Source organism: Strongyloides ratti (assembly GCF_001040885.1).
Source record: "Strongyloides ratti genome assembly S_ratti_ED321, chromosome : 2".
Classification (NCBI taxonomy): domain Eukaryota; kingdom Metazoa; phylum Nematoda; class Chromadorea; order Rhabditida; family Strongyloididae; genus Strongyloides; species Strongyloides ratti.
The window spans coordinates 8,859,822-8,872,482 of record NC_037308.1 but is presented as its reverse complement, the minus strand read 5'-3'; the positions used below and the strand labels follow the sequence as shown (position 1 = coordinate 8,872,482).

The following is a 12,661-nucleotide window of genomic DNA, read 5'->3' as shown; positions in this document are numbered from 1 at the left end:
TAAATTTATATATATCTGTTAAAGTAAAAATTTATAGTAAATATATATATATATATATATATATATATATCATTTTTGTATATTTTAATACCTGTTTAGTGAGGTAAAATAACTTTCAATTATTTAATAGTATTAAATAATTTTATCTTTAGCTATATCTCTATATTAATATATCCACAGTATAGAATTGTAAATGTCACAATTTCCTGGATTAGGTTGATTTTTCATATAGATAATTATAGATAAAAATAAAAGTATGATTATATATATACATATATTTTAATTAATCATTACTATATTTTTAAATATTTTATATATATATATTCTAAAATTAATTATAATATTATTATTTAAAATAATTTTATTATGTGATTTAGCAAATTTAAAACAATATTTTTTTTATTTAAAATTTTTTAAACATATATGAGAATTTAATTTTAGGATTATTATTTATATCTTCTTTTGATTTAACAATTTTACCAAATTCATTAATATTAACTTGTTTTAATGTTTCATAATTCCATGATTTAATAATGTCATATTGTTTTTTTGTATAAGTTTCTATAAGTGCTCCCTCTAAATTCATTTGTATAAATAGTGGTTCATCAAAATTAGATTCACCTATCATTTTTACAACATCATTTCCTTCATATTTATTATCAATATAAATGAGTCTTCTGTATAAGATTGTTTTTACGTCATTTGGAATAAAATTCCATACTTCTTTACGTATAACTTTTGTAAAATTTACTGTAAATAAAAAAAAGAAAAATGAACAATTATTTTGTTTAAAAATAGGGGAAGAAAATCTACTTAAAATTTATTAAATAGTTCATCTATCTTTCTTTTCTTTTTTTTTTTCTTATACATATATATATTATTTCTTTTTTTTATTATAAAACTTTTTTTTTATCTTACCTAATTGTTTAATATTTTCACATTGTAATGGCATCATTTTAATATCTTCCTCCATTTCTGGATCATCTCTTTTATACATTGACTGTAGGCGGAAACCAACTAATTTTTCATTGTTCTGATCATATGCTACAATAGAACAACCTGATTGTATAGAATTTGTTGCTATAAATTCATAAACAGGATAGAGTTCTTTTTCACTTAATCCAAAACTTGTTATAAAAGGATCGTAGGCAAGGAATCTTTTACTAATACAAGATAAGATGTCATCAAAATCAGATTTTTCTGCTTGACGAAGTTTTATATTACTTCCAGGTGGTATAACAGATTTTAAAAATGAATCTACCTTTATTCCACGTAATAATGGTGATCTTAATACAGAAGATAATGTCATTTATATTGTTTTGTTTTGTTTTTTTTTTTGTCTAATTATTATTTAAAAGAAAAAAATTTAAACAATCTAGAAATAGTTTTATTTATAATAGTAAAACATAATTAATTGAGATTTATTATTTTAATAATTTACAAATATATTTAAGAAATATTATATATATATAAAAAAATAAGTATAATAAAATTTTATATAAAAAAAAATATATATATATATATAGTTAATTATTTTAATTAATTGATAAATTTGGGTATAAAATTATTTAATAAAATAAAGAAAATATTCTATTGATCATACACAAAGTAAAATAATGACCTTTAAAATTAAATGTACTTTAAAATTATTAATATAAAATGTTGGGTCTAGATAGAATGATCCTAATGTTGATAAATTTATTTATATATATATATAAACATACATATATATATATACATACATATTAGGGATGTAAGAGAAAAGAAATAATTGGATGATATACAGTAAATAAAATATATCTCAGTATATAGGCAAAGATACTTCATTTGATAGAGGGCATCAAATAAGAAAATAACAAAATAAAATGTATATATTATCACGTTTTCATTAGTAAACAATAACATTAGGACAATATTTTAATTGTATGTTTTAAATGATATGAATAGTTTTAGTGAAATGATGTTAAAAAAAATATATTTTGTTGATGATAAAAATATTAATGGTAAAACTGATATAAATGTTAATGTAAATAATGATAATAAGAAAAGAATATCTTTAAATATATTGAAAAAATTTAAATATTTTGTAAGTATGCAAGGAATAAAAATTAAAGATCATACATTTTATGATCTCTTTTAAGAAATGCACGTACATACTAAAATAATAAATTTTTAATAAATATTTAATAAATATTTAATAAATATTTGATAAATATTTATAAAAAAAATTTTTTTTTAAAAATATGTTTTTATTTTATCTTGAATAAATAATATATTTTAAATTATTATAGGAAGATAATCCATCAACAAAACAAGGTGGTGAAGTTAGAACTGCAGTTACTGGTATAACACCATTTTACAAATCTGATATAGAACAAACGGTATATTCAAATTATTATTAATTTTTTTATTATTTTATAATAATTTTTTTTATCAAATTATAGAAAGCTGAAGTACGTTATGGATCTTCTCAAAATCTTCAATATCAAAGTGGAGATTACAAAGTTAGAGAAAGTCAGGAACACAATCGTATGACAATAATAGATCCTAAAGTTAATTCAAATTCAAATATACCTTCTTCACAAATATTTCAACAGAAAACTCTTGTCGGAGATTTTCCTTCTCAACATACCAAAAGAAGTTTTATGAATCTAGATCCATTAGAACAAAAAAGATTTAAAAGTTTAGAGAGGAGACCTGTTACAACAACAAATTATTTACAAGAAAGTGTTGAAAGGCACAGAGAAATGGAAGCATCAAAATTAAAAGAATACCTTAAAACAAATGAAAAAGATGCTAATAAACCATGGGATAAACCTGATTGGCCGGGACCAAAACAAGATCATAGTGAAAGTCTTCGTGAGTTAGAACAAATGAAACATGTAAGTTTTATTAATATAAAAACCATATTTTTAATACTTATTTATTTATTTTTTTAGGCAATTGAAACTCTTCAAAAGGTAAGTTTTGTGCTTAATGCTTTGTTAATTTTTTTTTTGTCCATGTTTTATTTTCAATCTGTCCGTTTCTTATTTCCTAGCTTTTAATCTATGTAACAAATTAAATGTCTAAACGATTTGGAAAAGAAAAATGCATACTTATAATAAATACAATTTATTATTACTATTTATTATTTACTATCACTACTTATTACTTTTTCCATGCAAAAAAAATAATTTTACCCTTGATATGGCATGTAAGATTTTAATTTTTAATTATTTTTTTTTAATAATTTTTTTTTTATTTATTTATAGCAAGTATATTTTACAAGAGCTAAATCAATAAGTGATTTAAGAAGTAAACCAATACCAGAGGCAGATAATGATGACCAAAAAAATAGTCATAAGCGCTCTCGTTCTCAGGATCCTGGTTGGTTGATACGATTACGTAAAAATCGTTACCTTCAAAATGTTTCATCAAACAATACACCACAATCATTATCTGGTAGAACAATAAGTGCTGATAATATAGATAAAACCTCCTCCCGAATGTCTTTGTTTAGCAACTTTTCTTCAAAAAATATGAGTGAAGGATTGGAAAGGTTACCCGAGAATGATAAAGTAAGTGTAATTAAAAGCTTTTTATTTAACTTTTTTAACGGTAACTTTTAAAAATTTTGTTTATGTTATCTAAGAATGAAAAGGTGTGTATAGAGAGTAAATGGTGATGAAAGTATTACTTTAAATGAGTTAAAAAATTTACAAATTGTTTAAAAGTTTTTATATTCTAAATATTTGTAGTATTATTTTAATATTATTTTATTTTAAAATTAACAGAAAAAAAAAATTTTTTTTTTTTGATATTAATAATTATTTATAATATGATAATATTTTTTAACTTTTTTTTTTTGTAGGATTTATTTACATCAGAAGAAGGAAGACCGGACAAAGGTGGAGATTCAATACTTTGGAATCACAAAAAACAACTTCATCTAAGTAAATACACTGTAAGTTTTTTTTTTTTAAATCAAAGAAAAAAAAAAGATAAATTTAATACGTGGTAAAGCAATATTTGGTGGTTTATTTGTATTATCATAATGAAAAGTCCACTACATTTATTATTTATTATTATTTTTGTGCAATAGTATATATAAAAGAATATGTTAGTCCCTCATAGGTAAGCAAAAATTTTGTTGAAAGGCTAGTTTGATTTTCAATTCCTTTATCAAGTTGAATCATATATATATAAATATATTCTTTAATCAACGATTAGATGATATACTGCATCTCAAAATAACTAGAGTCCCCATGTAGAATAATTTTGTGTTATACAAAATATATATATATATATAATATTATATAATAAAATATTTTAACAATTGTGTATGGACTGTTAGTGATCAGTATATTGGAATGTCTCTATCTTACCTCTTAGTCCTAAACTAATATATTAATGATTATAGTTAATATTATGTATGCGCAAAAGCTCTTAAAAACGTAGCAAGAGTAAAATAACAATAATACTTTAATGTGTAATCGTCTACAAATGTTACAATTTATTATTATTGTTTAATTTTTTTTTTTTTTTAAATAATATCTTAATCTGTAATATTTATATTTAACAAATAAACATATATGTAAATTTTGTATCATTATTATGAATAATTTATAATATAATGAAAAAGAATTTTTTTTATATTTTTAAAGTTTACAAAAGAGGTATTAATAATAATCTTGCGCAAAAGTTTTTACTCATCTCTCTATTATCATATTTACAAGTATTCTTTAAGTTTCATAAATAAAATGAAATTGTATTTTGCTTATAAACTAAGACACATTTTGTATTAGTTTTTATATATTTATTTAAATTTTTAACATTCATAATTATATATTATATTATTATAAAATTTTAATTAGTTATTACTATTATTCTTTTTTTTTTTTTAATTTTTTAAATATTATTTAATTTATTAAAATCCTTTAAGAAATATATTAATACTTAGGAATAGGTGATACCTTATGTCACAGTCTAATTTATGTTATGCCGCAAATGACGGTTCTGGTAAAAGTCATATACAAAAATTAAAAAATGTATATTTTGAACAAATTAGACAAGATCAATTAAAACATACTAAACATAAAACATCACCATTAACTAATAATTTAAATAGAAATTACTCTACTCCTAGTCATCATTTAAGAAGCCAACTTGCTTCACCAAGTTTACCTAATATTATTGAGGTACCACGTGAAGAGGTCAATAGTGAAGGAGATGATGAAAGAAAATCTTTTTACTCCATTGATCCTTATAAAAATATCTTGGTTGTTAAAATAACTTTAAATATTAAATAATAATCATTTTTTTTTATTTTACAGGAACGACGAACAACTTTTGAAGAAATTGAGGAAATTAAACGTGAAACAAATCATACATCACGTTATAATACTTCACAAAAATTACCATATCAATCATCGAAATTAGAAGATAATAGTAGTAGTAATCGGGTAAATTATCATAAACAACAATTAATTTTGCCAGAAAAACTTTCACAAGCTTCACAACCAAGTCATATACCACAAAAGCAACCAGAACATGAATTTCATGAAAGAATAATGTCTCCAACAATTGATAGACAACTTCATATAAATACACAAAACCAGCCCAAACCAATATTGAAACAAAACTATAAAACTTCAACTCAATATCAGGAACAGGAAACGGGTTATGCTTATCAGCATTATCAAGATGCACAAATACATCAAAGTACTACTTCTATAACAACACCAAGAGGTACACAAAAATCTCTAGATCAATCTCAACATCTTGATCCTAGAAATCAAGCTATTTCACCACAACCACGTAGTGTTAGTACAACATTTGAAATGTTAGATGAAGAAGAAAGATATCGAATTATGCAAGAAAATCTTATGAAACATAGACAAAGAAGTAATAGTCAAAATCGACAACCAAAATATCCTTTAGCATCATTTAATGGACCATTCTTTAATTTAGAAGAAATATCAAAAAATAATTTAACTAATAATCATTATATTCCTAATCCAAGAGAACAAGAAATACCAATAACAAGACAAAATGATGAGTATAATCATCCTATATACATTAGTAAACATCATACAATGACTAAAGAAATGTCTACAACAGAAATGGGATTAAATGATGAAACAAAATATGTAGATATGACTAGTCCAATGCAAAATAATGGTGTTGTTATATGGCCACCATTACCTACAAAAAATGAAGAAGAACACCCACGTCCATCATCAGCTATGGCTAAAAGTATGTACGATCCAGAGAGAAGAAGAGAATTTGAGAGACAAAAGCAATTAGAATATGAAGCTATAGCTAAACGTGAAAAAGAAAAAAGAATACAAATGGAAAAACAATTAAAAGCTATGCAACTTCAACAAAAACATTTACTTGAACAACAACAAAAAATGATGGAAAATGAAAAAGTAAATTATCATGAACATACAAGTAATATTCATAATCAACAAATGTATCATCAACAAGAATATAATGAATCAATGAAAAATAGTTTACATGAATCATTTATTTCACCATCAGATCAACATAATCTTCGTATTTATGAAACAAGACCTATAAGTGCTATGTCTATGGATAATCCTCAATTTGCAACAGGAAATGAAATATCACCATCTTCTAATCCAACATGGAAAAGAACATATGTTTTAGATTCAAATGAAAGAAAAAATATTGAAAAAAATAAAATTGTTACATCTGAAGAATTGTTAGAAAAAGATCAATATGATATAGATATTTTAAAGAGACGCGAAACATTTATTGAAAAACCAGATAAACCTCCAGAAATTATAAGATTGGGTAAACGTTGGCAACCACCCCCAGAAGAACCTTATATATGGCCACAACTTAGAAAACCCCTTAACAGTGATCCTGATGGTATAAGTAGAAGTAATTCAAATTTATATTCACCTCAGCGGGATAATACAGATGAATATAAATGGGCTCCAGTTGTTAGTGATCCAGATTATAAAAAGGAAAAAAAAAATTTTACACCCCAAAATTCTCCTCCATTATCTCCTGTAAGACATGGGGGTCTTCAAACACTTGATGAAGTTAATAAAAGACAAACAAAATATCTTATCAAACCATCTCCTGATGGAAGTCATAGACCACCTTCTGTATTTAAAGCTATTAGAAATACTCCTTCAGGAGGTTTTTATCCACATGCACCAAATGGTATAAAAATAGTTAAAAGAAGACTTCATCAATCACATTCAAATTTAACTGAAGATCCTAATTATGGGACAGAGGAAGAAGATATTCAAATAATACATGAAAGAAATTTTCATGGAGTAGATTCTCCAACGAGAAGAGTAACACCAATGGGAAGAAGTCAAAGTGTTCATGATTTAGGTAGAGATCATGAAGAAATTAATGATTGGGAAAAAATATATGATTTACCAGCACACTCCTCAACAATTCAAGGTAAAGATATACCACATAATGTAAATCTCAAGAAAAGACTTGCATTATTTGAAAGTCAAGCTAATTTAATTCAACAAAAATATGCTGAAAAAGCTAATCGTGAAAGGAGAACATCAGAGATTGTAAGTTTTTAATCTTTTATCCTTTTTTAAGTACCACTATATCACGAACAATTGTTGTGTAACACTTTATTTATTTTTTTTTATAATATTATAATTGTGTGATAATTTAATTCTTTATTTACCTATTTGTGCATATATTTTTGCATCTCCAATTCCTTTATTAATGTCAGAATTCATCGTCAAAAAAAAATGATTATTGTATGAAAGTATCCAAAGGTTTAAATAGAATTCCTATTGAAAGTCAAGCTGTTTTTAAAAATAAATTAATTAATGAAAGGATAAGATCACCTGTACAAAAACAAGAACCAAAATTGCATGCTCGAGAGTATCCTTCAAAAGACAATCTTAATTACCGATCCCCCTCAGTACCCCCAGTAAGTGTGATTACTATACATAAATATTTTTATTTTTTTTTTTTTTGAAATTTTCTTTAGCTAAAGATTAATTTAACTTACTCTTTATATTTTAATACACTCTTAAGTTATATATAACATATTGTTAATGTTAATTCTTTCACTATTAATTTTTCATCTTCTTTTCAGACACTTATATCTTCTTCATCAGGAGGTTATCATCAACAACCATGTCAAACTGTTGGTTCAACACATTCTAATCATAGTGGTTCTTCTTACTCCCGCAAACAACCTACTTCATATTATCACGGACAGCCATCTCAACAACCTCCACACCATTCTTCTACTAGTTCTGGATTACTACGTAGAGTAGATTCAAGAACAGGTCAAAGTTATGGTTCAGTAGATCATCTTAATCAACAAAGTAATAGTCAAGTACCTATTGTAAAACCTAGAAATAGTAGAAATCATATACAGAGACCAGCATCTGTTACACCTATGATGGCTCCAGAGCCAATAGTAAGGCGGATACCTTCAAGATTACTTCAAGCTCAAGTTTCTCCTGTTCCACCAAGTTATAATACAGCAAGACCATTTATACCAAAACCGTTACCGGATGGATATAGGGTATCTAATTGTGTGAAACCTGGTGTTAATAAAAAAATAACAAATTATAGAAGAAGAAGTCGTAGTGTTACCTATGATTATTCTATCATCTAATATGGATTCATATTAACCTTACATCAAAATAATATCTCATTTTTTAACACATTATCTTTTTTTTTTTATTAAATCACTCTCATTACTTATATTATCACAAAAAAAATTTATATAATATGATAATTTTTTTTTATCTTTAGAGACCATTATCACCACCATCAGGATATTTAGCAGTATCACCAAGATCCCCACCACCTCAAAATCCAGGGCAAACTAAAAGAATGGCTCAACAATTGATGCAAAGAACTGGTTCAGCATTAAATATTATTCATGGTGGTAGGCAATCAGTTCCAGTTAATTTAATGAGACCTTCATTATCAAGAAGATCCCATCATGGAAATACCTTGGTTCCACCTCAAATACATAGACAACCAAGTAGTCTTATCTCACCAAATGGATCCAGGTATTTGTAAAACTTTAGGATAATTATATATAGATAATGTGGTGTAGAAAGAAAATTAAAAAGAATGTAATTTGTATATAAAAAAAATCAAAATCTTTGATAAAATATTATTCAGTTATTGCCAAAAAAAAAAAATTATATATTATATTCTATATCTATGTAATATTGAATTTGAAAAAATGTGTAATATATTAAAAAATGAAATAATTGTTTAAAGGTATAATATGAGATATAAGAAATTATTAATTTTCAGGAAAGAAAAAATGCATAAATCGTTTAGACATTTTTTATATAAAATCTTTTTTTTTTAAATATTTGCTTGTGTCCAATGCTTTTATTTAATGTTTAAAATGTATATTTATTTACTAATATTTATTTTTAGCAAGTTAGTGAAGCTCCAAAGAAGGTAAGCTAAATATGAAAAATTATTTTTAAAAAATAAATGAATTTTTATTATTTAAAATTTAAAAATGAGTTGTTTGAAGTTTTTTTGACTAAAAAATAACATATACTAATTTTTTTTATTCTAATTATATTAACCAATGCTTTTTTTTTCCCTAGGATGATCTGGATGAACTCTCCAAGCTTAACAAGAATTTAATTGAACGCTCTAAAGGTTTAAAAAAAGATTTCAAATTAGTCTCATCTGAAATTATTAAAACTGATCCGGAACCGGTGCCTGATATGTATAAGGTTTCTTTAACATTCTAAAATTTTTATCTTTTATAAAAATTATAACTTTACTACTAACATTTTATAATTTTTTTTTTTTAAATATAATATTAACAATTTTTTTTTACTAACATTTTGCTTTTCTAATACAGGAACAATTAAGAGAAATGCTTGAATCTCGTATCTCAACTGAGACAGTTCCTTCTCCACTAACCTTGAATGCAGCAGTTGATCGGTCCGGTTATGTAACAGATGCCTCATCAACAAATTGGCAGTTTAACAGCTCTTTCTCTCCTAGAAGTGTTGTTAGTGTTAATGGAGGGACAACTAAAGATTATCATCCTACGATTTTAAAAGTTCGAACTAATAATGTAGAGAAACGTTACAATAGATCCAATAGCAGTCTTACTAATTCTCTATTAACAACAACAGAGGTTTGTGTGCACCACTTTTTTTATACTCACAATGTAATGCTATGCTTTTCATAAAACTAACAATTTTTTTTTTCTTTTTTATACATTAATGTATTATACTAATTATAAAAATTATATAATGATATATATAAATTATATCATAAAACACAATTTTCACATAATCACAATTTTAATTTAATCACTATTATAGACCGAACCAATCGTTCGAGAATTTACAGAAACTTATTCTCGCATTAAGGTTCGTAACAACAATGAATCTTCAAATATCAGACAAGGAAATGAAAGAATTGAAAATATAAGAAAAGAGCCGGTTAATATTATTAAAGAAAGAACAATTTCACCCACGGTTAGAGTTCCGCTTCCACTATCATCTAGTGCTATTAAGCGTCGTCACTCTCCTACCTCACATTCTCCTAACTATTCAACACCAGAAAAGTTAACCACTACCATTATTGAGCTTAAGGTGCCACTAGGCTTCATTTTTTTTTAAAATTTTTTTATAATGTTTAATAATTTTTTTTTTGTAGGATGATAAACCAAGAGGAATCATTAAACCTGTTGTTACAAAACCAAGAATAACTGAAACTATTAAAAGAATTGAGGAAACCAGAAGAACTGAAGAAGTTGAGAGAAGAGTACAAAGAAAAGAAAAAAAACATCGCTCTCATAGATATCATCATGATGATCATTATATGACTGAGAATCATTACAGTGGAGGTATGTTTTAAATAGCTTCAAAAATATGTCTTTTTTTTTACTATTCACTGTTATTATAATATTTTTTTATGTTTTAAAATTTGTGTCTTTTTTTTTTTAATTTTTTTTTATAATCCTAACAATATACTTAGATAATCTTGCTGAACGAAGAAAAATCCTCTCCGCTGAGGAAGAGAATGAGATTAGAAATGAAGCAAAAAAATTAAAAACATTACATAGATCTTCTTCTATGGGAGATAAAAAAATTACAAATTATTATCATAAAAAAAGAAGATATACTTCAGAAGAGTTTGATGAGGCTGTTAAAAGTGCGTATACAAGTCTTAATGAAGCTTACTATGATAATAGTTAGTATATATTTTTATTTTTTTACTAACATTTTGTCCATGCTTTCATTTTTTTTTTTTGCACAGCAATTTTTTTCCTTTATATTATTAATAATGAAAATTAAATGATTAAATTTTTTAGGTCATAGGAGCTCTTCAATGAATAGAAATGGAATGCTTCCTATTGGATATTATCCTGGTTATGAAAATTATAATCGTACCTCAACAACGAGACGTGACTATGAAAATGGTTATAATGATAATTCAAATTATCAAATGAATGGAGGAATAATGAATCAACAAGGGCGTTACGGTAGTAGTCTTTCAGATTCCCTTCGTCGTGGTGATGTTAAATATAATCCAAATGGAGAAATTCGTGAAACATATACATATGATAATCGTGGACATCGCCGTAATTCTAATGCTGGATATGGTATGCATAAAAGTTACTCAACAAGAGATGTTATCAGAGATAGTAATGGAGGTTATTATGGTTCATACTATAGAAATCCACCAACTCAACCATTTGTTGAATTTCCACCAACATTACCAAGAAGACATGGTGAACCACCAATTCCACCACCACATAGAAGTGCCTCACAAATGGGAATGGAAAGTCAATATCGACCAATTTCAAAATCACATTCTTATGCTGATTGGAATGATCAAAGAAATCAAAGTGGAAATTATTCATATGGTAGAAAACATGATGAAGAAATGTCTAGACTTGAAAATGAATTCCGTGATTCACTCCTTGTACCACTTAATAATGGTAAAGGAAATGTAAATGATTATGAACATCGTGTTGAACAAATTCCTGGTGGATTTGAAGAGTATAGTCGTAGCGTAAAAGGAAACTCTGGAAGACGTTTAAATCGTGATGGTGTACCCACAGATTTTAGAGAGCAATCTCATAGTTATAGTTTCCATAGAGAACAAGCTCATTAAAAAATGTTGAGAGATGAATTTTATTTTTAACTGAATTTTTGAAATATTTTTTTTTATGTCAAAAATATTACGCCATACCTTGGGATGAAACTAACAAAAATGAAATTTTTAAAGATATAATGAAAAAAAAAATAATCTACTTGCTTAAAAAAAATTTAATACGAATAAATATCTAACCATTCAAAATATATATACTAAATACATTATATGAATCAAATTTTTTTATAAAAAAAAAAATTTTTACTTTTATAAACATACTTTTTGTTTTTACAGTTACTTTCATACAATAAAAAAGTGTATATCATTAAAATTTATAATTTAATGTATACAATTATATACAAGAAAGAAATTAAAAGTTAAAAAAAAAGACCATTACAAGCAATTAAAAATGTACTTCCTTTTTAACATATCATAGGATTTATCATTAATATTTTCTAATAAATTAGTAAATATATTTATTTCTAATAAACACTTTATAATGATATTAATTATAAATTATAAATCTTGATTAATACTAATCACTTTAAAATATCTTTTT

At 24.9% G+C, this 12,661-nt stretch overlaps 3 protein-coding genes across 3 annotated transcripts; 2 read left to right on the top strand and 1 right to left on the bottom strand.

The window, feature by feature from the left end:
* Window positions 1-403: 403 nt before the first annotated feature.
* On the bottom strand, window positions 404-1,309 carry SRAE_2000281700 (Acyl-CoA N-acyltransferase domain-containing protein; the record flags this gene model as incomplete). Its single annotated transcript, XM_024653932.1, has 2 exons — window positions 404-750; window positions 919-1,309. 2 exons carry the CDS (start codon window positions 1,307-1,309, stop codon window positions 404-406), a joined length of 738 nt encoding a protein of 245 aa, XP_024507359.1.
* Window positions 1,310-1,939: 630 nt separating this feature from the next.
* Window positions 1,940-7,562, top strand: SRAE_2000281600 (Hypothetical protein; the record flags this gene model as incomplete). Its single annotated transcript, XM_024653931.1, has 8 exons — window positions 1,940-2,026; window positions 2,292-2,381; window positions 2,445-2,882; window positions 2,940-2,960; window positions 3,255-3,560; window positions 3,854-3,946; window positions 4,968-5,261; window positions 5,316-7,562. The coding sequence occupies 8 exons, from the start codon at window positions 1,940-1,942 to the stop codon at window positions 7,560-7,562; spliced, it is 3,576 nt and encodes a 1,191-aa protein (XP_024507358.1).
* Window positions 7,563-7,750: 188 nt separating this feature from the next.
* SRAE_2000281500 (Hypothetical protein) lies at window positions 7,751-12,123 on the top strand (the record flags this gene model as incomplete). The annotated part of the gene is made up of 11 exons (XM_024653930.1): window positions 7,751-7,924; window positions 8,093-8,596; window positions 8,764-9,026; window positions 9,074-9,092; window positions 9,409-9,432; window positions 9,588-9,719; window positions 9,851-10,132; window positions 10,323-10,595; window positions 10,660-10,849; window positions 10,981-11,196; window positions 11,318-12,123. The coding sequence occupies 11 exons, from the start codon at window positions 7,751-7,753 to the stop codon at window positions 12,121-12,123; spliced, it is 2,883 nt and encodes a 960-aa protein (XP_024507357.1).
* Between the last annotated feature and the right edge of the window lie 538 nt (window positions 12,124-12,661).